Source organism: Calliopsis andreniformis, chromosome 1 (assembly GCF_051401765.1).
Source record: "Calliopsis andreniformis isolate RMS-2024a chromosome 1, iyCalAndr_principal, whole genome shotgun sequence".
NCBI lineage: Eukaryota > Metazoa > Arthropoda > Insecta > Hymenoptera > Andrenidae > Calliopsis > Calliopsis andreniformis.
Window position 1 is genome coordinate 867660 of NC_135062.1, and position 26840 is coordinate 894499.

Genomic DNA, 26840 nt, shown 5'->3' on the forward strand with positions numbered 1-26840 from the left:
CTGATTTGAGTCCCCTTGACTTTTTTCTGTGAGGTTATTTAAAAAATAGAATTTATTCAAATCTTATAAATTCTGTTAGAGCTGTGGGTTTTGAACAATGTGACTTACGCACCGCTGCAACCACTCGAACGACCGACGATCACACCACAACCGACTTGAACGCGGAGAGACAAAATGTATGCGCCGCCAGCGTCCGAAAAACGCAACCGCTTCTCGCACACGCGCGCGAATTGCAAACACATATCTCCAACAAATTCTGTGGAGGATTTGAGAGAGAGGATCATATTGGAATGTAGAACAATAACTGTAGATACTTTAAATCCAGTTATGAAAACAATTAGAAAACGTTATGAGAAATGTGTACAATATTGTAACGAACCGTGCGTCATAGTACATAAAACATTCACAGATTGAGCGGCTTACCTGTGAACAGGGAGTAGGATTCGTGTGGTTAAGAAATAAATTTCATAGACTATGATTTCTCTTTAAAATAATATATAACAATATTTATTAACTCAAGAGTTGTACAAACTTGAAATACTTAACACTGTTCTTAAAACTATATGAACTTCAGCCTTTTAATGAAAGGGATTCTTATGGGTACATGAACCAGTAATTGTCGCGAGTTCCTATATCGAAGGAATATTAATGATCTATAATCCGAGCAGATGGCAGTGATGATCAATGTCGATATGGATCAAGGAAAGGCCAAGGAGCTAGTTAAAGCTACCTCGGGCGGTAATCAAGGAGCTGGCTAAGGCTGCCTAGATCGAAGAAACCAAGGAGTTGGTTAAAGCTGTCTCGGTATGATTTGAACGTTTGGATTCAGAGTGAGAACTGTCTTCGTTACTTCGGTGTTGATGCCGCCTTATTTATACGGAAAAATTGCCTCCCTCTTTTGGGTCTGATAACTACCCTCGATGTAGGTAGGGGTAGCTGCGTGTTCAGGAGTCATCGCAGGATATATGCTCTTGATTGGTTCGGAGATCTTGGCGCAGGCGTATTGATAGTATCGCTTGCCGATTGGTTTGCGATGTCAATGCTTGATCGTCATCGTGACGTCAATGCGTGTTCTATCGCACGTCATAGGTTGTCGCTTCGGTGACGTACTGATTTTGTGCGCATGCGTAATGGGAAGCATCCTACTATGTGTGCGCAAACTCGTCGCTCGTCGTTTGCGCGGTGATTTGATCTAGGGGATTGAGGTTAGGTTATGGTTGTGTGCTCGAGTCACTGCCACTGTACAGATTTAGCTATCACTTTTCATTTATTAAATGTAAAAGAAAAATTTTGTTTTAAAGCTTGATTTCTTCGTACGCGAAATCGCAGCTGGTTGTTACAATGTAATGGAAAAGCGTTTGAGCATCTTGTTCAATAAAGACAGGTTCTGTAAATATTTCGAGAACTAATAATTTTTTACCATGGTGCCTTAATAATTTTTTACGCAGAATGTATAGAGGAATTGATTAGTGCAACAAAAAATATGCATTTCTATTTAAACAAAATAATGCAAAAAAAATCTAAGGGCCTATAAATGTAGCGCTCTTCGATCCATTTATCTTTCTCTTTTGATATTTTTTCGTAAATGCATTAATAACGGAGTTATGGTCTGAAACAATTGTGTGGACCACCCTGTATTCATAAAGTAATTAACTTCAGTAATGTTTGTTTTACAAATGCTTAAAGTAATGATGTTCGTGTGCATAGCATAATTTTGATGGTAGCAATTCTGAACGTTGTTTCCTCTATGAATATGAGCTGCAAAGTGCGCAATGTGTAGAAAGTATATTACTGTATACACTTATAAAGCACACATGTACAATAATATTTATTTCAGTAGTTCTCAGTATAGAAAATACACAGTAGTTTATGTTCTTGTAAAACAGGTATTACATGTAAACTGTTGGTTGTCTTGTACATTTTTTTTCCTAAGTTTGCTTGAAGTCACATCAACATCGAGGTTATTAGCGACTTGTAACTTGTTTGTCCGTTAGGTATGAGTGGTTTTGAGCTGTGGTTTCATAGAAGGTGGTTAGTCCATATCTTCATAAACTGTTGAGGATCCCAAAGTTTTCACAGAATGTTAATAGTGCTTCTTGATACGTTGTTGACTTTGTTGCGTCGGCGAGATTAATCTTCTTTTTGTCTGACTGTATTTCCAGCATTCGATGATGATGTGGTTTATCGTTAGACGAGTGTTGCATGTTTCACATATTAGAGGAGGAGTGCTATTGAGGATATAGGAATGTGTAAGTTTAGTGTGTCCAAATTTGATTCGGGTTATCTCTGTTTGTTGTTTTCTATTGAATTTGTAGTTGGTTTATAGATTATAAAAGTTATTGATTGTCTGGTGGGTTGAACTTCCTCTGTGATTTTTCCAAATCTGATTCCAGGAGCGTTTCTATAGCTTTTCAATGTGTTTGTTAATATCCAGGAGTGTGATATATGGTTTGGTTGTCCGATGGTAGAGTAGGCGCCATTTTTGCTTGTAGGTCGGCCATAATATTTTCGTATATATTTTTGTGGGAGGGTATCCACACTAGAATTATTGTCTTGCCTGCTCTAGTTATTTTGTCATGCTTTTCTTGAATTTGGATACATATTTCTGTGATTAGTTTTTGGTTTAAGGTTTTTAAAATAGTGGATAAGGAGCCTGAGAAAATTATAAATTTGGATTGGTTAGAGTTATCAATAAATTTAAGAATCTGGAGGAGTGCATATGTTTCAACAGTTTCAGCGCTATTGAAGGAATTTAAGCCATATTTAAATGATTTATTTTGGGTGATAAAAGCTGCTCCTGTCCCGCAATTTTCAGTTTTTGAGCCGTCCGTATAGATATGCGTATACATAGGATAGTTAATACATAAGTTATTAAATAGTTTTATTTTTCTACAGTAAGATTTTCTCTCTTCTTCGCTTCTAGTGATAGATCAGTCGTCGGTATTTTAAGTGTCCAGGGAGGGTTTTGATGAACTCTACTTTTTTGCATGGCTGGTGGATTGAATTCGATTTCATCGAAGCAGTTTTGGATTATTTGATGTAAGGGGATATTTTTAGCTTGGTACTTAAATTCATGTCGCTTTTCAATAGAAATATCGTTTAGAATAATTTTGTTGGTGGATGTTGAGACTCTTACGGCATATTCTAGAGTTAGCAACTTTCTTCTTTGTTGTAATGAGGGTTCACCAGCTTCGATCATTATACTCCCGATTGGAATTGTGTGAAAAGAGCCCGTTACTATTCTTAGTCCGCTATTGTGTAGAGTGTAGAGCATTAAGTTTCTCTATGACATTTAGTTTAGCTGAATTCTATAATATAGACGCATAATCTCATTTGGCTAGAACAATCGCTTTATGTGCCTCCAGGAGAACAGTTTTGTTAGCATCTCAGTTGTGAGCTTATGATTTGATTAATTTAATTTTTTGTCTGCAGTTGTCAGCAAGTGTGCTTATATGTATACACCAAGTAAGTTTGGTATCGAATATTATCCCGAGAATTTTGGTTTTTGTGACAAATCGTAGAGGGTTTGGTCCGAGTTTCAGTTTGGATGTCATAGTTTCATGGTGTTTAGAAAATATAATGCATTCTGTTTTAGCGGATAGGAATTTAAAGCCATTTCTTTTTGATCAATCATATAGTTTGTTGAGGGCTACTTGTGTAGAATGTTGAGAGGTGTAAATACATCATCCTTTGCATAAAATAATAATATCTTCAACGAAAACAGGTTTCGTTTACAGCTATTAAAAATAATATGACACTAAGTATTAACCTCTGTGATACTCTGTTTTCGATTGCTGTTTTTAGAGAAACGGTGCCGTTATATCGAACTTGAATGCTTCTGTTGTGGATGCAGTTTTTAATGAAGTGCCACATATTTCTACCAATTCCCATTCTTTACAGATTGGTCAGGATTTGGTGTTTCTAGACCATGTCGTAGGTCTTCTTAATGTCCAGGCTGACTGCAAGGACATGTTGTTTATCGTTGAAGGCATCTTTTATGAGGTTTTCCAAGTTAGCTGTGTGTGCGATGGTAGAAAGTCCCCTTCGGAATCCGAATTGATTGTGTGCGATGAGTTTATTGTGTTCAAGAAACTATTTCAAGAATTTTACATAAATTGCATGTTAGGACAATTGGTCTATAGCTATCAGGTTTAGAGAGGTCCTTACCAGGCTTCGGTATCGAAACTAGAATAGCTTCGTTCCATTTTTTTGAGAAGGTTTTATTTAGCCATATGGTATTATACAGGCTTAGGAGTGTGTTGATTGCAATATCTGGCATGTGCTTAATTAAGTCATTAGGAATGTTATCAGGGCTAGGACTTGAATTTCTGGGTATTGGGTGTATTAGTCTTTTCTTTTTTCTTGTTGTGTTTTTTATGCTGATAGTGGACGGTTTTATTGGCGCTATGAGTTTATTTCGTCGATGTGTGATGGATTCTCTGAAGTTTCAAATAAGGTTTCTGATAGTGGTCTTTTGATTTGGAGTGTGTTAGATTTTTCTTTTACCGTTTCAAAATCCATAGGAATATCTTTATTTATTGATGGTTCTATGGTTTGGACAGGTGTGTGTATGGCTGTTGTTGTCTCTATTGTTTGACTTTCGGTTTTGCCTTCTTCACTTAGTGGTGTTATGATTTGTATAGGTGAACAGGGCGTTATGGTTTGTCTTGTCATTGTATCGGTGTCCCCTATTGATGTGTTGTTTTCGTTTGTTTTCGAATTATCTGGACATTGCTTGCCTATGTGTCTCTCTTACTTACATAGGAAACAATGGAGCTTGTCGGTAGTAGTAAAGATACGATATACTGTGTCTTCGAAGGTAAGGGTAAATGAATTTGATATCTTTTTAGCATCTTCGGGCTTGACATAAACTTGTCTTCTAAAGCTTAGAATGTGAGAATATTCGGATTCTATTATTCCCGCTTTTAGTGTTGTCATTATGGAGAAGAATAGACTTACTTTATTGTCTTTAAACATATCTTCGATTGACATATTTCGAATTATTAGGGGAACATTTGATAAAGTGATACGTTCTGCTGGTGTTATCATGGGTCTTATATCTATTTTAGTTCCATTTATAACTATTGTGTTGTGTTTTTCGATTAGGTTGGATACCGTTTTTTTTTTTAATCTAAATAGATACATATTCTGCCATTAGATACTCTGGATATATATTTAATTGCTTTGGGACCAATTTTGTTTCCTATTTCGTAAGCATGCTCTTTGATAGTGGCACCATCAACAGCTGGAAGAATTATGGCTTTGTCTTTGTTGGGGATAGATTCTGATTTAATAGCATTCGCATATGATTTAATTTTATGTTAATTTTATGTTATTGTTACTGGCCTGGTTCTCTGTACTCTGTACTCATTCTGTGCTCAGAAACCTCGTCCATTTAGTGGTCCTTTGTTGATTGCATTTGGTTAGGTGTATGTGTATATACAGGAGCTCCTATAGGCACTCACACTTACATATATTGATGCCTCGAACGGGCCACCACTACATTGGCATTTGTATTGACACACGCCATTGATACTATAAACACGTCTTAACGTTTTGGCGGTAGGACCGCGACTGATTTGTATATTACAAGCGTATAAAGCAAGCATTAATGAAAATATTTGCTTTATCAGTAGTTAAAGTAATAATGTTTCTATTGTAATGCTCTGACAGCCTCTATTTCTTTCTATCTTTACCTATATCTATCCTTAATCTCTTCTTTTCTAACTTCGTATGTTCTCTTTCATCTTTTTCTTTCTTCTATTACTGATTCTCTCCTCTTCCTATCCTTTTTTGCCTCCACTCTATTCTGTCTCCATTTCTATTTTATTCTAACCTCACTTTCTATCCCCTCTTCTAACAAACGCTGTCTTTTTTTCTATTTCTTCCTGAAATTAAATACCAATTGTTAATAATTATTATTATAAATCAAGAATTGTTATAGATTATATTAATATTATATTTTACAATGCTCCTAAATTAAATCATTATAAAAATTAAACCAAATCGTAATAATTTATGTCACAGTGTAAAAAATAGAATAAGATAACCTAAAATTTCGAGTATAGAAAGAGTCACACAAGCGACAGAGAACAGATCCGTTTCGTGGCAATCGTGATATTAGCACGAGAACCGTGGAGGCAGCTGATATACTCGTCCAGTGATAATAAGACCGCTTCTCTATTACGCAGCGACTGTTATCCAGTGACACAAGGATAGTTGATGTTCCTTCGGGGGTTGAGGACTCGCATCACTAATCTGTCAGATCACGAAATCTTAACCTTGGATTGTAATCATAAACTGTGAAAATGAGTATTTGGGAGACAGCTGATTTGCCATCTTCTAGGAATAAGACCGCTGCTTTTCGTATATTTTCCACGTTTTCGTATATTTTCCTTATACGTATTCAAGGCGATCCCTTTCAGTTTTCGAGATATTCGCAAAGAAAGTTTTCAATATTGAAAAGAGTGATCGAAGTAGGTCTGGGTTAGATTCGTTAGCGACAGCTTCTGTTTACCTTCCTCACTGAAACCTATATTGCTGATATTTCTTATGATGTTGAAAGAACTCGAGGAAAGACGGTTCATTATTATCAGTTTCGAGCAAATCGTTGTAACGTAACGTTGTGCATTAATAATTGTAGAAATCGATGAAGCCAAATTTGGATGTGGAAAGTATAATCATGGACGACTTCTTACGGGACAATGGATTTTCGGTGGTATAGAGTATAGACCGTGACACAAAAATGGTACTTGTAGTACCAATTCTGTCCCGTAGAGCAGAAGTATTACTGCCTCTTACTTTAAAAAAGATTGCTCCTGGAAGAATAATCCATAGTGATTGTTGGAAAGCATATGAAAAAACTGACAAAAATGTATATAAACATTTTGTACTGAATCATTCAAAAAATGTCGTTGATCCAATCACAGGTGTCCATACCCAGAATATTGAAAGAGTATGGAGCGATATTCGTGGCAATATTCCTAGGTATGGTCGTAGAGAATATTATTTCAACCACTACCTGACAGAATTTGTATTTAAAAGAACATTCAATTTTGACGAACGACTGGATGCTTTTTTTCAAGTAATGGCAGATACATATAAAATAACTGAAGATGTGAAGGAATAAACAAGTAGGAACGTGTCTATTATTTTGGGGAGGGGTTACCTCCCCGCTAATGAACCTAACCCAGTCCAACTCCGATCACACGTTTTAATATTGAAAACATTTTTGCGAATATCTCGAAAACTAAAAGAGACCGCCGGGTGTATGTATATAGAAAAGTTCTTCAGAATGATGACTTTGACAAAATATTTCAAGGTCATTGAAATCGGAGGTGGCGCCCCTAATCTATATAATTACCAAGTTTAGATATCGAACTAAATAGTATTGTAATAAATTGCAAATGCGATACCAAAAGGTTTAAATCGAGAATCCTCGTACTCCGAATTAGATTAAACCGTTACACTTATAAATTGTTACAGCGACTCATATTATTGGATTCTTCTACTTTTTAATAATCGTATTGTTGTATCGATTTATATTATTCTTATAATAACCGTTAATTGTTATATTTGTAAAGCAAATCGTATGATTATTAATCAAACTTGCTTCATCATTCTTTTGTTATCAAGATTCGAGTTAAAAGTTATTACTAAAGTTGCCAATAAAGTCATTTTCTAATAAAATAGGGTAAACGTTAAATAAACTATTATTGTAAAAATATCTAAGGCTGTATATTTGAATCTTCAACCACACGCCGCCCGAATCCCCTCCTTTTCGCTTCATTGAAAGCCGCTCTTCCACGAACAACGTAGCTATTGCTCACTTAGGTCGTTCAAGATGTAAAGTATATGTAACATACTTTTGGAGCTAGTATTACTGAAACTGTTTTACGAATACATAAACTGATGCCCTTTTTTCATGTTACGAACTAGTAAAGCAAATACTATTAAATGCACTCTTCTGGTGAAATAAGCTATTCTAGCATGTATGTGGCTATTTAATTTTTCAATATACTAGTATTGCCTTCATTTTCCTTTTGCGAAATTGTATTTAACTCGTATGTCAATAATCGGGTACTCGGGTACCACTTCGCATATTCTCTTCAAAATGTTTTCTCATCTCGGTTAAGTATTTTAATTTCCGTTCAGATCATCATTGTTTACCAGATTTTCTATTGATATTTATTTCGAGCTTACAAATCTGTCATTAGAAAACAATAGAATTGAACATTGAAGTGAATTATGTGTTTGTTCAATAACCGAGGTACCCCGGTGCCCTTGTAAGTAACTAAAGTAATTACATATTATTTTTCAGATAGTAATATTTTTGTATAACACTGAATATATAATATCAACAAAATTGAATATTTCTATAGTAATAATTTTTATTTTAAACACATTTTATATTTAGTGTGTGTTCGCATGCTAATGACATACTGGTTTTGCGCATTCCAAACAATATTTTCTCGTTTTTCTGCGTCTTTTCGATTCACTTTGGTAACAAATATGACATGAATCGACGACCTTCTTCTGTCCAGTACAATCAAGTGTTTCAGATATTGCTTCACTATGAAAATTGCCCACTATGACTTTGCCCAAAATGCTATCAATAGCGAGCTTTGTTGAAAAGTGCCTTATCATTTGTTGATTTTCAGAGCGTTGTTGAATTACTGGCAAGTTCAACTTTTCGTCCAATTTCTGTAAAAACAATTTACGCTGATTTGTTCTTTTTTATATCATTTGATTATTTTCACAATAAACAATATATGCTCCTAAAGCAGCAACATCAATAATAGTATAAAAAAATGCAAGGAGCCATCTATTTATATATGAGTTGTATATCGTTATAATAATTGGTCCATAGTATCGACACCGATTTTTATTTTATTGTAATATTGAATAATTTCAGATTTTCTTTTGATATCATTTAATACCATTTTGATATCATTTAAATGCATGATCGAAAGAAGTATAACTGCCCTATTTTTTTTGGTATATAGAAAAAATTGTTATATTTTCGTGAAATTCAAACAGAAATGAAAATTCTTGCCGAGTTTTAAATGCACTCATTTCAATAGAAAGTATTTTTTATTTTTCCTCTAAGTTCCAACGATCGTAAGATTCCATGATACTAATTGCTTTACCAGTGATAATGAGGTGAAGAAATTATCCATACTAACATTCCTGCCCGATCGTTTATAAAGTGCAATGAGTTCTTTCACTACTCTTTCCCTTTGACATTTTTTACGATCTGACGTATTTTTACATGTATAAATTTGTCCATTGTCCACCATACTTTGGTGGCTTTGATGGAATGACTGTTAAACATTCAGTTGGTCTGTACATCTTTGACAGATTAAAGTTTAGCATACTCCAAATGTCTCGTATGGCAGCTGCTTTATCATTTTTCATGCGATCGTTTCGTATTCTTGTATTATCAAATCAAAGGAATCGTAGAATACTCCAAAATCGATTGATGCCTATTGTAGCTCGATATAAAGGATACGATGATGTTTCCCACATTTCTGTTGTGTAATCTTTGTTCAAATTATTAATACCGGAAGTTACTAAAATTCCTAAAAATCTGTAAAATTTCCTTTCCATAATATTCCTCCATATTTGATGCTTTGTTCCAAGATTTTGTTTGTTGTAATTCTGATAAACTGAAGTTGCCTTTTTATTTGTATGGCATAAAATAATATCCACCATTTCAGAAGTAAAAAACTTTTTATATGTATCAGAAATTAGTAATCTCTCTTATGTGAACCACTTCGTTGCATAATAATATGACGTCTTGGAGTTTGATGTTGAGTCAGTGATGAACGAAACCAGATGGTTTCATCTTTTGACACAAATGTGTTTTCAGTATTTTCATTTGTAACAGTTGCGGCAATATCTGCATCCGTTTCTACATTGCTATCTTGATTTTCTACTTCGTCGTCTTCATCATTGGTTACATCAGTTTCACTTTCTTAATTTTCGATGGCTTCATCATTATCTGAGATTTCAGTTTCTATTGAAGGAAGCTAGTCCTCACAATTTGATGAATAACTGTCATCTTCAGCCGATTTTTCTCCTAATAGTTCGGTTAAATATACGTTTTTTTCCTCGGCAGTCAACCTATTATATTTATTATTAAGATTTATATTACAATATTTAGGAATATCGTATAATATCGTTCAAAACTGAAGTTTGATAGAGAAGATCTTTCTTTATAATAATGTACTTGCCTAGCAAATTCAACTGCTGATAATTCTTCTATCATTTCAATAAGTATTTTACTTGACAGTAAACTACGCTTTGATATAAAACTTCACATAAAAATAATATTAATACTCTAATAATTAATGTATATTAAACGTGAATCCTCAAGTGAAAGCAGAAAAACTGGTCAAAACAGTGCGACAGTAACAAATGCATGTTTATCCCCTCCAACGGATGCATCGAATAAACACAACAAGGCTACCAGCCTCGTATCCACGAAGAAATAGACGAATGTGGTGAAAAAAAGTAACGTGACATACAAATTTATGATAGGGGTACGCGGGTACCCTGGATACAGAATAATGTTGACAATTTTGGTTACTGACGTAACGGTTAAAAAGGCAAGTAGGCTGCCTGATGGTTCTGGAAGGAAAACAGCATTTAATATGCAACATTAAACAAAGTTTAATATTATAGGTACTCATACAAGTCTTATAGTTTTATAGTTACGCACCGGACATTTCACCTCTTGCCATGTGTGTCTCGCTTACTTGTGGCTCTATAAATTTATTTGCACTTGTATGCAAGAGCTCGCGAGTCAAATTCTTTTTATCCACTCATAACAATCGATTTTTAAACCGAGGGTTCATGATCATTGCAATTATTAAACACGTAGTGTGTTCTATGACTTTGAGTCTACTATTGATTTTAATAAATAAATTATACTTAAATTATGCTTAAAATAATTTATAGACTCTGGCTCTGACGTATTCTGTTCTGCTGACATTTCTATTGTTTGTTTAACTCCGTATATGGTAGGAATATATCTAATAATGTCGGTTGATTTTCTGCGGTTAAAATATCAGTAGCTTCTTGAAATAATTTTAACATCTTGAAATAATCTTCTATCATGGGCCACTCGCGGCTATTAATTGTATCGGGCATTCTGCGTTCTAATAGGATAGAACTTAGAGCTCGTCGCACATCTAATTAGTGATTCAACATTGAATATTGCGAATTCTATCGCATTTCAGTATCGCCAATTAACTTAAGAGGCTTACGATTGAGATAGTGTTCCATCTGTTCCACTTTTAACTTTTGTTGTGCGGATATTGAGCGATAGAAAAATGCTATGATTGTTCTACATTTTTTTAAAACAATAACTAAGTCTTACCAACTGAAGAAAATTATTAGACTTGAAATATTCTTAACTTATAATTTACGTTAATATACAGGGTGTCCTACACAAGGTAGTGTAGCTATTTAAGGGGAGATTCTTAGGGTGATTCTAAACCACCTCTTCCTTTGCAAAAATGTTCTCTGAAGCTTTGTTAACGAGTTATTAATGAAAAACATCGACCAATCAGAGAGCGTGGATAGCGAGCGCTCGGCTGAACAGTGGCCATGCATAAATTACGCGTAGCGTTTGCTCTCACTGTGCTCGAGTCTTGTACAAGAATCTCAAGATCTCTACGTTATTGTCCAATTTCTTTTAAACTATTAGATAGGAAATTATGAAAAAAATCTGGCATACGTTAGCTATCGTGACACATATTATGGAATTTTTTTAGATTTTTGTTGTAGAAAATAAAAAGGGAGGAAAAAGAATTTAAAAATACCGATTTAGTAAAGTAATGCCATAGTAAAAATAAAACAGAAAGCAATGTTTTCGTGGTTCCTACGAATTGTATATTACTTTACTCTGTATGAGAGCATTAAAAATTGTACAGAAATACTTATTTCATAAGGAATTAACGAAAACTGGATTAATTGCTGTAATCAGTAAAAAGTACGGAAACATCGGTTTTTATTTTTGAATTATATACTAGTGAGTAAGTAGACATGTAATTACTACACTGTACAACAGCCATCTGGACTTGTAACATTCAATACTCGTTTCTTATAGATTTTTATGCGCTGAATACGAATCTGCAATCCGTTAGTCGCTATCACCCTCAGTTTTCGAAAAAATTGATTTTGAAAATAAATGCAGTTTACAAACATAAATGCAGTTATACACACAAATATATGTAAAAAAAAAATATCTAGATACTGCATAATAATTTTACATCTAAGGGTATGTACCGTGATTTTTAAGAAATTTGAAAATGATTAATAATGGTTGAATAAATGGTTTACACAAGAAGACATCTATCGTATAAGGAGGGCGGAAATTGAGTTAACAAAGTTTTTATATCATATCATTCCTTTTATTATCCAGTAGTGGACACTGCCATATAACGTGATTTAGATCTTGCTCCAGATAACCACATTGACACTTTGGAGCATCAATAAGTTTAATTCGGTAAAGTGAGACAGCCAGATGGTAATGATTTGCATGGCATCTATTGATCTAGGAAACGAAATTTCCGGGGAGGTTTCTATATGCGAACCATTGTTTGGGACTGGGATTGTATAAATAATTGAAGAACTTGATTCCCTTAAATTTAGATTTTTCTCGGAGCCACTCTTCAGTTTCAGCTTTCGCTTGCCTTTTGAAACTCTTAATAAAGTCGGAGGATGGAACTGCGATATCAGTTGAAATTTCAAGTTCAGTAGGATTTTTGGCTAAAGCATCCACTTTTTCGTTGTAAGAAATTTCAACGCGAGTAGGAATCCAGAAAAGATAGAGATTTCTTTTGCTACGAAAATTTACATCAATTATTTTTCTGATATCAAGTACAAAAGGATTAACTTTTCCGCTAAGAAAATATTTGGTTAATACCTGAAAGGATATAGGCAGTCTGAGTAAATGAACACATTTTCGTGAGGATAGATAAAAGCGAGTTCAATAGCCTTCTTAATTGCAACACATTCTGCAGAGAAAGTGGATATTTGGTGGTTTAGTCCGAAAAGGGTCGAGATATTCAGATCTGAACAGAAAAAAACTGAGTCAACACCGTCGTTACCGTCTTTTCTACTTCCGTCAGTGCAAAAGGAAATGGAGTTAGCAGGTCGGTTATGAAAGTGTTCTAGAGAATGAGCATTAAGATCGGGAGAATTTTTGAGTAAAAGACTGAGGTTGGTATTCACCTCTATTGGGAAACATAATACATTAAAATGAACTACGTACGGAAAGAAGTTTTTCTCTGTTTTTACATGTTGAAGGGTTTGTATTTGACTTGGAAGGAGTGTGTGTGATCAGTTTATGATATCGTTCTATAATTTAGAAGTGGAGAGCCTACTTAACAGATTATGCAGTAGAGTCCGATTATGTGTAAGATGCTTGGTTAGAAATTTTTTGCATAGGAAGATGGCTTGGTGGTCTAGAGACCAATATTTCGATTCTCCTAAAAGGACGTTGTTGGAGATACTGTTCCTATAACCTAATGCACAACGTAAAGCGACGAACTGAATTCTCTCGATTTTCAGTAAACGACTTTTACATTTTGGAAAATAAATAAAGCAATTATATTCAATGATTGATTTAATTAAACTCTTGTATAGAATTAGTAAAGTAAGTGGCTCGGCTCCCCATCTTATACCACATACAAATTTTAAAATACTAAGTCTATTAAGGCACTTGCTCCTAACATTCTCTATGTGCTCTGCAAATTTCAGCTAATAATCAAAGAGAATTCATAGGAATCTGGCAGATGCACTAGATCTTATTTTGTAATTTTCTATATTGATTGTACAAGTACCTGGTTGTATCCCTTTTTTGTTGAAGTGAATTAGAATGGTTTTTTCGGGTCCCATGTTAAGACCTAATTTATTGAGTCTACTGTTTATAGAAGTTACTGACCTTTCAATAGATCTTTTACCCTGGTTAGAAATACTGACTGGTATGTAGACACCAATGTCATCTGTGAATTGGGAACCATGAATACTATTATCAAGTCCTTTACAAATATTTTTAACATGTATAAGGTACAACAAGGGGCTGAGAATACCACCCTGCGGTAGGTCTTTGAAGACTTTCCTAATTATTTAGCTGGAGGAACTACAAATAAATGTAACGTTTCGATCATAAGTTAAGAATTGAACAAAACTCAGAATGTTGTGACGGCATCCACGTTCAGAGAGCTCTGTTAGCAGAACGTCGCTGTTGACGTTATCGAATGCTCCTTTCACATCCAGGAAAGAAGCCAGAACATCTTCATTTTCGAAGGAAGTCTCTTCAATTGTAAGAGTTAAAGTAGTGAGGTTGTCGGATTAAGATCTACCGGCACGAAAACCTGCCTGAAAAGTTGAAAGAAAGCCTTGTGCCCTCAGTTCACCAGTGAAGACAAGTCTTTATCAATTTTTCAAAAATTTTACAAAGGTTTGAAGTTAGTGATATAGGTCTAACACTGTTAGAGTCTCTTTTATCAATGAAAAAAGTAAGACTGTGTTTCCATGAAGGTGGAAACTTGCTACTAAGATCTATCGATTTCGTTGAGGTGGTTGAGTAGAATAAGTTTAATCTTGATTGGACGATTAACAATGCAAGAGTATTCAATTTTGTCAAGTGGGACAGACTTAAGGCTAACATTATCAAGTACAAGATTAAACTCGTGAAAATCAAATGGAAAAGATAGGAACTGATTTTCCTGACCTCGAACAAAGGTCTTTCTCTAATAAAGGAATATTAAGGTTTGTTGGGACCCAGCAAGGGGCAATCTTGTTAATCGCTTCCAGTATTTTAGCTTCTCGATTCGGAGAGGTTCCTCCAGTACTCTTAACTTTAGCCCATTTATTTTTGAAAATTTTGCATTTGTTCCAAACATAAGAAACATCTGTGTTAAAATTAATGCTTTGAGCGAATTCTCTAAAATTGGTAATCTTCCTTTTCTCGATATATTTCTTGGCTGCAGCTGTATATTTTTTGTATTCTACATAATACAACATAAGAAACATCTGTGTTAAAATTGATGCTTTGGGCGAATTCTCTAAAATTGATAATCTTCTTTTTCTTGATATATTTTTTAGCTGCAGCTGCACATTTTTTGTATTCTACATAATCAGTTAACACACGAATATATTTCCACTTTTTGAGCGCAGTCTTTCTGAAATCCTGAAATCCTGGATGTGAATCGTATATTAATGGGGTTTATTATTTGATTAATAACATATGTGTATTCTTTAACAGAAATGTCTTCGTGTGCGTCTATGATCAGTGCTTGTTCCTTTTTGAGAAAGCTTGCTTTTTGCATGATGCTAGCGTAGGTTAGTCCTGAAGAAGTTTTGTCTTGTTACACATTACTTGATTCCATGGTTGTTGCACGCGAGGAATTCCTGTACTCAGGAGTATAACCCTCGTTTTGGAGGAAAAAAGAAAAGAGAAAAAGAATTTGAATCAGCTCGAATAAATCAACCTACACCCCATAAGGGGGCAAACTCCTTCGGGGCCTACTCCGAATCGATCGAAGCGCTGTTGCGAAAAAATGTGGCATCTAGCGTTATCCTGTTGAATTACAAATGAGAATTGCGAAGGTATAATTGCCAAATCGCATCGTAGGAAAGTTCTGTCACACTGTTGCCACATCAATTACAATTTTATGCATCAGTAAATCTCTACTGAATACGCCTTGAGCCGATATTTTGCTTCATACGGAATATAGAAAAGGACGGTGCGAGCGAGGAAGAAAGAGTATCACGAATGCAACAATACATATGTGCCTAAAATTATGAAAGTGGTCTAAGAAACAACATTTTCGTATGAGATTCACACAAAATTTCACATTTATAATAAATGTTCATTAATCAAGACTAATTATAATGTTACGTAATATAAAAATATTTTCTAATTTATTTAAATGTAATCCTTTCAATATCCCAAAATAAGAAATATACAATTTAGACCACTTTCATAATTATGGGCATATATATATACTAATATGTGAAATCCTAGAACTTATATATATATAGAATAAATAATTCATTAAATTCATGCTATTCATTTAATCATTCATTCATACTTTTTAAGAAATAAACAAACGAAATTATTTTAATTCTTTTTTATTTAAAAATAAAAATGCTATGAGTGGTATAATTGTAATCTGTGAAAAGGTATACAAAAATTAGAATTATTTAAAATAAAAATTGAAAACAAAAAAAATTAAAAGCTACCACGAGATTCGAACCAGGCACCTACAGATTATGAGGGAATGCCTAATTCACACTCAACTAAAGTACTTTCTTGTAAAATTAGTGGATTAAACTATAACTTGTGATACAATTCCAATTGTTTGTTTATAGTAAATAATAACTATTGAAGAATAATGATTTGTAAATCACCTTTACTTGCTACATTTTCATCGATGCAAGGGTCACTCACACTGAACCTCTCGTACTGTTTGCAACGAGTGCAAGACGTTGCGAGTATTCATTAGCAATGTTATAATTTATACATTTAGTGAACAATAAACAACATCTATCATAATATAATGACAAAAACATTATAGGGGTATATATTTTTCGTAAAACCACTCGTTTCAGGGCCCAATTTCGCACAAAATGCAGTTTAACTAGGAATGTTATTATTTTGTTTATAACGTAAAAATTCAGAATTCTATTTTGGCCGTGGTTTGTGTTTTGGTTTATAGTATTTGCATACAAATTTGGAAAACGATCGATCAGCATGTTGTCAGTGAAAACAACGACAATATACTATTTTTTAATATATTTTTTAAATAATTGATATTTTTAAAAAATTTTTACATAGGTGGATTCGTCGTTCAAAAAAACACAATCGCCCCATTTATATCATTTTGCTATACGCACTAGTTTTGGAGATATTAAACGAAATATGTTTTCCACCCTCAACCTTGGGGGTGGTTTTCACACCCTTTAGATGAATTAGAAGCAATAAAAAAAAATTCGTGTCGAATATTTTCGGCTATTCTACAATCCTACAAAGTTTCATCAAAATCGGAGACTTTCACTTCGCGATGTTCCCTTATTAGTAAGAATCAAAATCTCGGCTGGAGTTGGTTTCGTTCGAGTTTTCCTGATGGGCAGAATTTTAATATGTACATACATATATGTGGCAACAGCGTGATCAAACTTTCAATACGTTTTGGCAACTAAGCCTTTCTTGCGTCTGTATTCATGTATTCGATGAATACGCCATTCAGCTGTCAAATTCTAGATTACATTTACCGACTGATCTGTATTTTTATCGATGCTGATGGTAATATGACCAAATTGATTGAGATATACCATTAACGCTTCTAACGGCAAATCGTTGAACTATTTTTGTGTCAAAACGGGTGCACAACGAAAATTACGCTTGACGCCTTCAAGAAGTGTTAAATTGAGGAAAATCGCATTTCCACGATATTGTGCTAATTCAAGGAAGGGTGCTCTGGTGTGCTATGAGTGAAAAAACCATTAAATCGTGAGATATTTGCGAAAATGTCACTTCGGCAGCCATCTTGCTAGTTTACAACAGCGTCTGTTTCATGCTTACAGTTTGTAATTTTACAGTTTTCTCAACGTATAGTGTTTATTGTAGTTTAAACGGACCAGAGCACCCTGTAGTGAAGTCTACTCGTGGATTCTGTACCCGCGAAAAATTCATTTATGCAAGTATCGAGACGTAAAGCGTAATTTGCGAAACCGTTTGTCTCTCTCGCTCATCGCGTATACGTGTATGACTTTCTTTGCTTGTGTGAGCGCACGCACACAGCTCAAAACACAAGGAGTCTGCCCCCATAAGAATGAGTAACAAGATATGTAGCCACTGAGTCACTAGAAACTACCGTTGAACACGCAAAACAAATCTCGAACGGAGAATTCACTAATACGTCCGTACCGTGTGATAATTGAGAGCGAACTGAGATAGAAAAGGTTAATATGTCCACCTTCATGTAAACAGTCTGTTTACTTCACACATCATCACGATTCTCTCTCTCATCCGCGAATATTGAAACACCATACGAGGGTATCGTTGAATAACATTAAACCTGTCTACTCTTTATAATCTAGAGAGCAAGTCAAAACATATCCTATGAACTTTCGGAGTAGAAAGGGTTAACGTGTCTACCCTACGATTAATCTTCTGGTCCAAATCTACACATTACTAGATGTTTTGGCGAAAAATTTGGAGGAAAACTGCACACACAGCGGGAATACTGCGAGAAAAGGACTTTTGTAGAAAAACTCGGCACATCGAATATTCACGAATATTCGCACAAATATTTGATGCGAATGTCCGCCGAAAAAACTAACTGTGGCTTTTTGAAAAAATCGTCGAAAACCCTCCACAACACCTGATGTTGTTAGATACCTGGGTATTTTCCCAAAGACCCTTAGTTTTATTGAAGGCTTAGACTCTCTGAAAACCCGGTCCATGCAGGAAGAAAGTTTTTCAACGTTTAACATTCGAATTCCTGGCTTTAACGATTTCTGTAAACAAAATCCTAATAAAAAACTTAAAAAAGGTAAAAAAATTATGCCAAGTACATGAAATAGTTGAGGATGAAAAAAAGTACTATTAAATACATATAAAAAACAAAAGATTATGAATCACAAAAAAATAGAAGATAATGAACAATATAAAAGAAGATGTGAAATCGAAATGAGCTGCAAGTACATAAAAGTGTTCGCCAAGTCTCAAATGACATTTGAGACACAGTGTAAGATTCGGGGCTTTCCAACTATGCTTAAGATGACACAACTCTGCACAGCTAAAATGCTGTGTTCAACTTGGCGTGGCCAGACAAGGTATTCTCAGATACCCACACCTTCTCTCTCGCAGGCTTTCAGATAACTTGTCACTTTAAAACTCTAACGATATGAGCACAGTTTCATTATATTGCGTTTTAAAATAATTCTAAGGTCGGTTATCGACATCAATACTTTACCTTTCACAGACTTACAGCTAATTCATCAATTTAAATAAAGCTTTAACACATTTGCGTACACTTTCATTAGTTTGCGGTTTTTAAATAATTCTTATTCATCGACGCCTTGATTTTGCCTGGCCACGCCAAGACGTCCATTATATAGACGTTGATGCACATTTTACATTACATCTCGGCCACGCTCCGGGGGATAAATAAAAGTATAATATAGAAGGTTTAGACAATTATTACCTTTATCGGCATCGTCAAAATGCTTATAATTAGAAATTAGTTGGACTGGTCGTCACTTAAGTCAGCGCTATCAAACGCTAGTATTTGAACTCTTTTATAACCACGGACACTACCATATTGTTGCACCAACGTCCGGTTCACTGACTGTCGAGTCCCACGCACTTCACTAGATGACATTTTACACTTTGTATAGCACTTCACTTACAACGCAACGCGTGTCGAGAGATAATTCATCGAGTGGGAAAGGATACTTTCTAATTGAAAATACTATTGATATTTATCTACAATTAAGGGGTTGCTTTGGCATTTTTAGAAAGTCGAAAATTTTGCTTTCTCATAAAGGGATAGCTTGAACTTTTTTAAATAACATGGAAAAGATTTCGTACTAAAATATTAAAAATGAAATTCGGTTTGAATGCCCTGTCACTTCCAAAGAATATACAGTGTCCCAAGTAACACTTTTCATGATTTTTCAAGTACTTCCGATAACACTGTTCAACAAGAGTCTGATTTTGTAAGCGTGAATAAACATTTCTTATAGATTTCGACGTGCTGATTACGAATCTGCAAACCTTTTTTTACAGGAACGTACAGTTTTTGAAAAAATCAATTTTGAAAAAAATGACAAATTTTCAACTTTGGGATTTTTTCTGCTTTTACCGTAGTAGTTATTTAGTTGCTCTTTGCACGAAATGATTCTGTGGACTCTCCCGAATAAAATAATATAAATAGTTATTAGATTATAAACATCGAAATAGGTTTAAATAACAATTAAAGTGAAAAGGACACCAAAAACGCACCCATTTTTGCTGATATTTTTCACTTTATTTCAAAAAGTACGGGTCTAGGAGAAAAGTTGACTATACCACGCGATAGAGCAAACCTTTCTACTAAGGAAAGCGTCAGGCGAATGTTTAAAATTATTTTTGTTTTCAATATAGAAATAAAATAGTTTGGCGAAACGCGCGGCGGTGACAGTGGTACTCAATGACAGCGGCGCGCGTGGAGGACGCTTCGCCTACCGCCTGCTGTTCAACGGTCCCTATACGCATTGACGTCATTGAGTACCACTGTCGCCGCCGCGCGTTTCGCCAAACTATTTTATTTCTATATTGAAAACAAAAATAATTTTGAACATTCGCCTGACGCTTTCCTTAGTAGAAAGGTTTGCTCTATCGCGTGGTATAGTCAAATTTTCTCCTAGACCCGTACTTTTTGAAATAAAGTGAAAAATATCAGCAAAAATGGGTGCGTTTTTGGTGTCCTTTTCACTTTAATTGTTATTTAAACCTATTTCGATGTTTATAATCTAATAACTATTTATATTATTTTATTCGGGAGAGTCCACAGAATCATTTCGTGCAAAGAGCAACTAAATAACTACTACGGCAAAAGCAGAAAAAAATCCCAAAGTTGAAAATTTGTCATTTTTTTCAAAATTGATTTTTTCAAAAACTGTACGTTCCTGGAAAAAAAGGTTTGCAGATTCGTAATCAGCACGTCGAAATCTATAAGAAATGTTTATTCACGCTTACAAAATCGAAAAAAAGTCAAAATTTGTCGAACAGTGTAATCTGACAAAAAAATCTTTTAGACAAAAGTTGATCAGTTTTCGATTGGCTATACATTGCAATACAAGAAGTTCGAAAATTTTTTTTTATTATTATTGTCGGGGCCACCTTCATTTTTTTAAATTGCACTTTGTATTTTTTACTTAACAGTATTGTAGCCCGTATTAAGACGAATTCAACGACCTAGTATATCATGACCTTCGGATGACCTTGAAGGCAAAGAAATGAAAATTTCTTAAAAAAATGACAATCTGTTTGAATGGGTTATGATAACTTGTGTTTATTATTAAGACTCGAAATTATATTTAAATCAGGAATCTTGTCTAAATTAACACAAACGATTTCTTGAAAAAGTCACATCAAATGTTCGAATTGAAGTCCATGTTCTTGTAGGCACAATTCCGCTCTACGTAGTAAGTTTACATTGGCTGCTCTTACGATACTGTCGTAGCGAACTTTTCCACGAAATCGTTTGTGTTAATTTAGTCAAGGTTCCTGAGTTTAATGTAATTTCGAGTGTTAATAACAAACACAAGTTATTATCATCCATTCAAGCAGATTGTCATTTTTTGTCGATGTTTTCATTTCTTTGTCTTCAAGATCATCCGAACGTCACGATATACCAGGTCGTTAAATTCGTCTTGAAACGGGTTATAAGATTGTTAAGTCAAAAATACGAAATACCGTTTAAGAAAATGAAGGTGGTGAACTTTTTTATTGCAATGTATAGCTAATAAAAAACTGATCAACTTTTATTTAAAACATTTTTTTGTAAAATTATCGCAAGTACTTGAAAAATCATGAAAAGTGTTACGTGGAACACTCTGTATAGTTGGTTGAAGCGTTAATTGGTGCAATGGACAAAACTGATGTAAGATCAATGAACCGTTAGTATTATTGTAGACGAGAACGAACCTGATGCAAAGTTAGGGTGCTGTAAGGAGGTTGGATAATGTACAGACGAACCTGGTATTACAGGTAGTTGTAGGATGCAAATTCAGATAACTGTTAAATAGATTAACTTTCGTGGATGAACTCGAATAAATCGAGGAGCCACTGGGTTGGATACAGTTTCGTTTGGAAGTAAGGGCATTCGGACGAATCTGATGTGGTATCAGAGAGCCGCAGGAAACTTTAGTAAGTCTCGTAATTTGTTAATTATTAATTCGTACAATTCGAGCAGCTAAGCTCAATGAGCTCGATCGAGCTCGTGGGGGATGTGTCAACTTTGAATAGGATCGCTTAAGGTAATTATATTTTTGAAAACAATCTCATCAAATTGTAATGAATACTTTGGTATGTTTTAAAATCACTCCTTATGTGCAAGTGTATAGTGTAGTGTTGTATAAAGTGTACGATTTTAAAGCTCTGTGTTAACGCACTGGTAATGCGGGAACTTACAGAGTGGTCGTAGGAATTGCCAAATAGAATTTATGCCGACTCGCGGATTCTATGAGGTGAAACTTTAAACTCGAAAGGGAACTTTAACCCGATCTAACTGAATAGCAACCAACTCTGTCGAATTTGACTGTCAACGCGGTGGTACTGTTTTGAACCCCTTAGGGCTAATAAAAGCTCGGGGTTTGTATAGGCCCAAAAATGAGTGGAGATTCGTTAAAAATTTCTATATAAGGAATGTGGAAAGTGTCAGAGTGTTTTCTATTAACAGGCAGAGACACGAATATTTAGAAAAGTAACGGAACATATTCTCCGTACATAACAGTAGGAAAAGTACCTGTTGGCGACAATTTATTTTTGAAGAATTTTGAAAGTAGTTAGCATAAAGTAGTATACTCTTCACTAAGTTTCTAAAAATCTCTATGCTTTCTTGAAATTTTTCTTGGACCTCCATTGCCCTATTTCTCAGACCTGTCCCATTACAATTCTTGCTTTCTTACATGTTTCGTTTATGTGGGTCTCCCTACCTTTTCTTTTTCTTTTACCGAACCTAGTTATTTAAATTCTTTTACCTCTTCTAATTTTCTATTTTTCCACTGCCAGGCATCCTTCTTCTTCTTTTCTCTTCCTTTCTTAAACACCATTATTTTTTATTTATTTCATTCGGGATTAAATTTTCTTACCATTTCTTCTTAACATTTTTTTTATTATTAATACAAATTTAACATTTCTTTCGTATCTCATGGATCCTTCGCTACTAGGTCGATATGACTCACGTATACTGAAATCCATATTTCCTCTTTTCTTGTCTCTATTCCTTCTACTTGTCCCTTTTGCATATGTTCTTCCAAATCAGCTGTGTACAGTGTGAATAGTGTTGGACTTAACGGGCATTCTTGTCTTACTCTCATCGTTATCCAGAAAACCTTTGAGATTTTTTCATTTACTTTTCCGATGTTTTTTATTTCTTTGTATATCTCGTTTATTCATGCTTGTAACCTGTGATTTATCCCTTTATTCCATTATTCTGCGTCGTTCTTCCCTGTTAACTTTGTCGAAAGCCACACTTAAATCAGCGAAGAAAGTATAGATTTTTGCTCCTTTCTTTTGTATTTCTCTGTTTACTACGTAATGCATTATGAAGATATTGTCTATTGTGCTTTTTCCGCTTTTAAATCCTGCTTGCGTTTCTGCTATTATGTTTTTCTTTTCCATTTCTTTTTTTAGCTTATTTTCTTATATCATTGTGTATATTTTATATGTAGTGTTTAATATTATTATGCCCCTACAGTTTTTCACGTTATTCCTATCTTCTTTTTTAAAAATATCCTTTTGTATTTTTTCCTTTCCTTCTTGTACGTCTATTTGTTTCTAGTTTCTTCAATCTCTCTTCCATTTCTTTCTTTTCGTTTTTCCATCTCGCTTCTCTTGCTCTCCATTTGTCCTTAAGTTTCATCCTCAAATTGTTTCATCGCTGAGAATTTTTCTCCCCTACTCCGTTTTCTTTTTTAACTCTAATATTAATGCTGTTAGATTCTCCATGTCCTCGCTTATAACTTGCTTCATATCTTTTTTTTCCTGTTTTTCTACTTCCTTTGTGCTCTTACCTGGTGGTAATTTGTACACTTTCCTCGTTTTGTGAAAATTTCTAAGGAGTTCCTTCTCCGCTTTCTCTCTTTCTGTCTCTTCTATTTCCTCTCTTTTTCTTTCTGACAGATTCTTGGTTAAGCTGAGACTGTTCGACTCTTGTTTACCAAACTATTCAGGTTTTGTTGGACTTCCTCTTTTCTTTTGCTTTTCCTTCCGTTCTTTTCATCTCTTCGTCTTCTTCATCCGTACCTTCTCATCTACGTACTTACTTATCAACTGTGATTAGGAGCGCTGTTCCGGTAGCTCGCTTTCTTGCTGCCAGATTACCTTATTTTTATTTTCTTAACGTGTCTCTTGGTCTTGATCGATAATTATTTACTGTATGTTTCCCCAAATGGCTCTGAATGGTCGATGAACTATACGTTATCACTGATGAGTTTTCAATATGATCGAAATGCACTTCTAACCCTTCTTTTCGCACTTTCTACCTTTTTGTTATTTTTTCCTCTCTTCTTGCCTTTTAATCTAATCCTAGTACTTCTGTTGTTTCCTCTTTCTCCCCAATTGTTTTCTTCAGTCTTTTTTCCACTTTCTAAGACTTGCTCTAGGTTTGTTTTGCATCACATGCCACGTGATTCTCCCGTAAATAACAATATAAATACACTACATTTATACTAAAAAAATATAGGTACGATACATACATTCAGTTTTATAAAACCACAGATTATGAGTACAGTATGTAGTAGTACACAAGATTTCCTTCTAAATTTGATAAAAATCTTATAAATGTTAAATGGCGTAGATTTAGCTTTTAGCTTCAACGAGATAAAAGAACAGAATTGACCGCATTGACAATTTTGAAATTTTGGCATAGACTGAAAAAAATAAAAGACCATAATAAACAGTATGAATTTGACATCATTATCTGATTACCAATATTATGTACCTATGTCAGTACCACATTGCAACTCTGACAGTGGAAGATTTTTTTCTTTAATACCACAAATAAAAGCAAAAGACCAGAAGTGGATTAGGAACTGAGATGGTCAGTGTATTAACTAGAATTAAATTATCTCTAAAAAATGTAGGTAAAACTCGTGCAAGTTATGAACTATCTCCTGGAATGTTGCAATTATTTAATTCTAAAATGTATGCTAAGAAATCCGTGCCCGACGAGCTTAATAGTATTCTGTTATCAGATGAAACACTTTGAAATTATTTTGAAATTAAGTAAGAAAGAATTTTTACAGAAAGTAGGTAGTGTTTTCTTATTTTCATTTTACATTAATTTTATCGAATATAGTCGTTAATAATAAATACTTTGAACAAAATCTCTAAGATAATCTACACATATATTTTCAATTTACTACATGAAAGCAATAAAAGTATGTTTTCGTTAATTATAGAGCAATTATACGATATGTGCAACTTCTTTGGATTATACGGGGTCATCAAAAGGGAAATCGAAGCGTCGCTGATGTATTTCGACAACATGTTAAAAAGCATCCTAATAAGGTTTGTTTCATTTACGAGGATGAAGAATGGACGTTTCAACAGGTACGTAGATAATATATTATAGTATTTAGTTTAACTAGAAGGATTAAGCTTTTTTAATCTTTTCGATGCTTCGTAAATATTCTTGACAAATAGATTGCACATGTATAATGTTCTACCTTCTTTGATGTGAATCTGTAACAGTATATACCGCCCTAGTATAACGTTTGTTATTGTCCGATTTCTTAAAGAAGATCCCAGAACCTTTAAGCCCAATTTATACTACTAATGAACCGAGAACGAGCCGAGTCGATCACTTAGTATCTATAGTATTTGGCTCAGCTCATGCTCAATTTGTCGGTTGCATAAATGGACCTTTATAAAAACCTTAAAAATCCAAAATCTCTTTCCTATGACCTTGTTGCTCCTCTCCCGTTCGTTGGTGAGAGCTAGCGTGCTCTAACTCCGATCGTCGTCAGGTGGGAAGGAGATAGAATGATTGGGTCCCAGGTTAAAGAGTTGGAACTCACCGTGTACTTGACTACTTTTTATTCAACACTAATTAGCTCTGGTACTGTCGCGTGTGGTTCGCTGGACAGGCTATACCAAAGTGCACCGCGTTCCTCGATCGTTTCCACGATCTGCGTTCCTTTTTGAGGCAAAACGGGGGTGGCCGAAGCCGTCACATTTTGCCGATTCTTGTGAATTCGCTTAGCTCGGCGCGGAGGTATTAAGACTCCGCGGTTTCTGCTGCTAAGCGCACGTGTCTTCACACGAGCTACAACAACTTTTTGGAATTTTCAAAGTTTTGTAAAAGTTCAACCGTAAAAGATATAAGAAAACCTATCAAATCTTGTTTTTTACTCTATTGCTGTCCTTTAATGGATCTTTAAAATTACAGAATTTTCTGACTGCTATAATAGTTTAGTGCACATGGTGACTCGCGTATTATACACTGCGTATTACAAGTTTAGACGCACCCTATTTTTTAAATAAAAACACAACTCCTTATGAATCTTTCGTTGATTCTTTTATCGAATGTTTATAATACTTCGAAAAATTATGATTACAACTAAAAACACTTAAATTTGGTACTACAGGAAAGTATTTTTAGCTTAAACATGCAAAATGGACGTATCAAAAGTTTAGACGCACTTTCTGTTTTGTTGTTTACAACTTCATATTGTAAACTAATGGCTGTATTAATTATTGGAATGAATGTGGTTAAGTATGAAGTGAGTCAACATGAAGATTTCTGTAAATTTTGATTGCTAGATAATGAAAACAGAAGTACGGAGTAAATAAATACAGTTAATCAGCAAAAAGTTAGTGATTAGCGTGTGTGATTATTTGTTCCTCATTATTTATTGTTACTGTTATTGTATTATTATTGCTATTATTATTATTAGTTAGTTATTTATTAGTGCTATTATTATTACTGTACATTATTGGTTATTACCACTACAATGGGAAAATCAAGTACCTTAACTGATTTTGAAAAAGGTCAGATAGTGGCATTTTCCTCGCAGAAAAGAGTAAGAGAGAGATAGCTAGGACG

At 34.4% G+C, this 26840-nt stretch overlaps 1 protein-coding gene across 3 annotated transcripts in view; it reads left to right on the forward strand.

Annotated features, from left to right (window-relative positions):
* Fatp1 (Fatty acid transport protein 1) overlaps positions 1–26840 on the forward strand; it is a 182092-nt gene that overhangs the window by 31123 nt on the left and 124129 nt on the right. For all 3 annotated transcript variants that reach the window (XR_013002229.1, XM_076381414.1, XM_076381296.1), the window contains exon 6: positions 25195–25345. Coding sequence is in view for 2 of the 3 variants with exons in the window: in XM_076381414.1 (XP_076237529.1) it covers positions 25195–25345 (151 nt within the window). In the remaining variant the exon portion in view is untranslated. The remainder of the gene's footprint in view (positions 1–25194; positions 25346–26840) is intronic.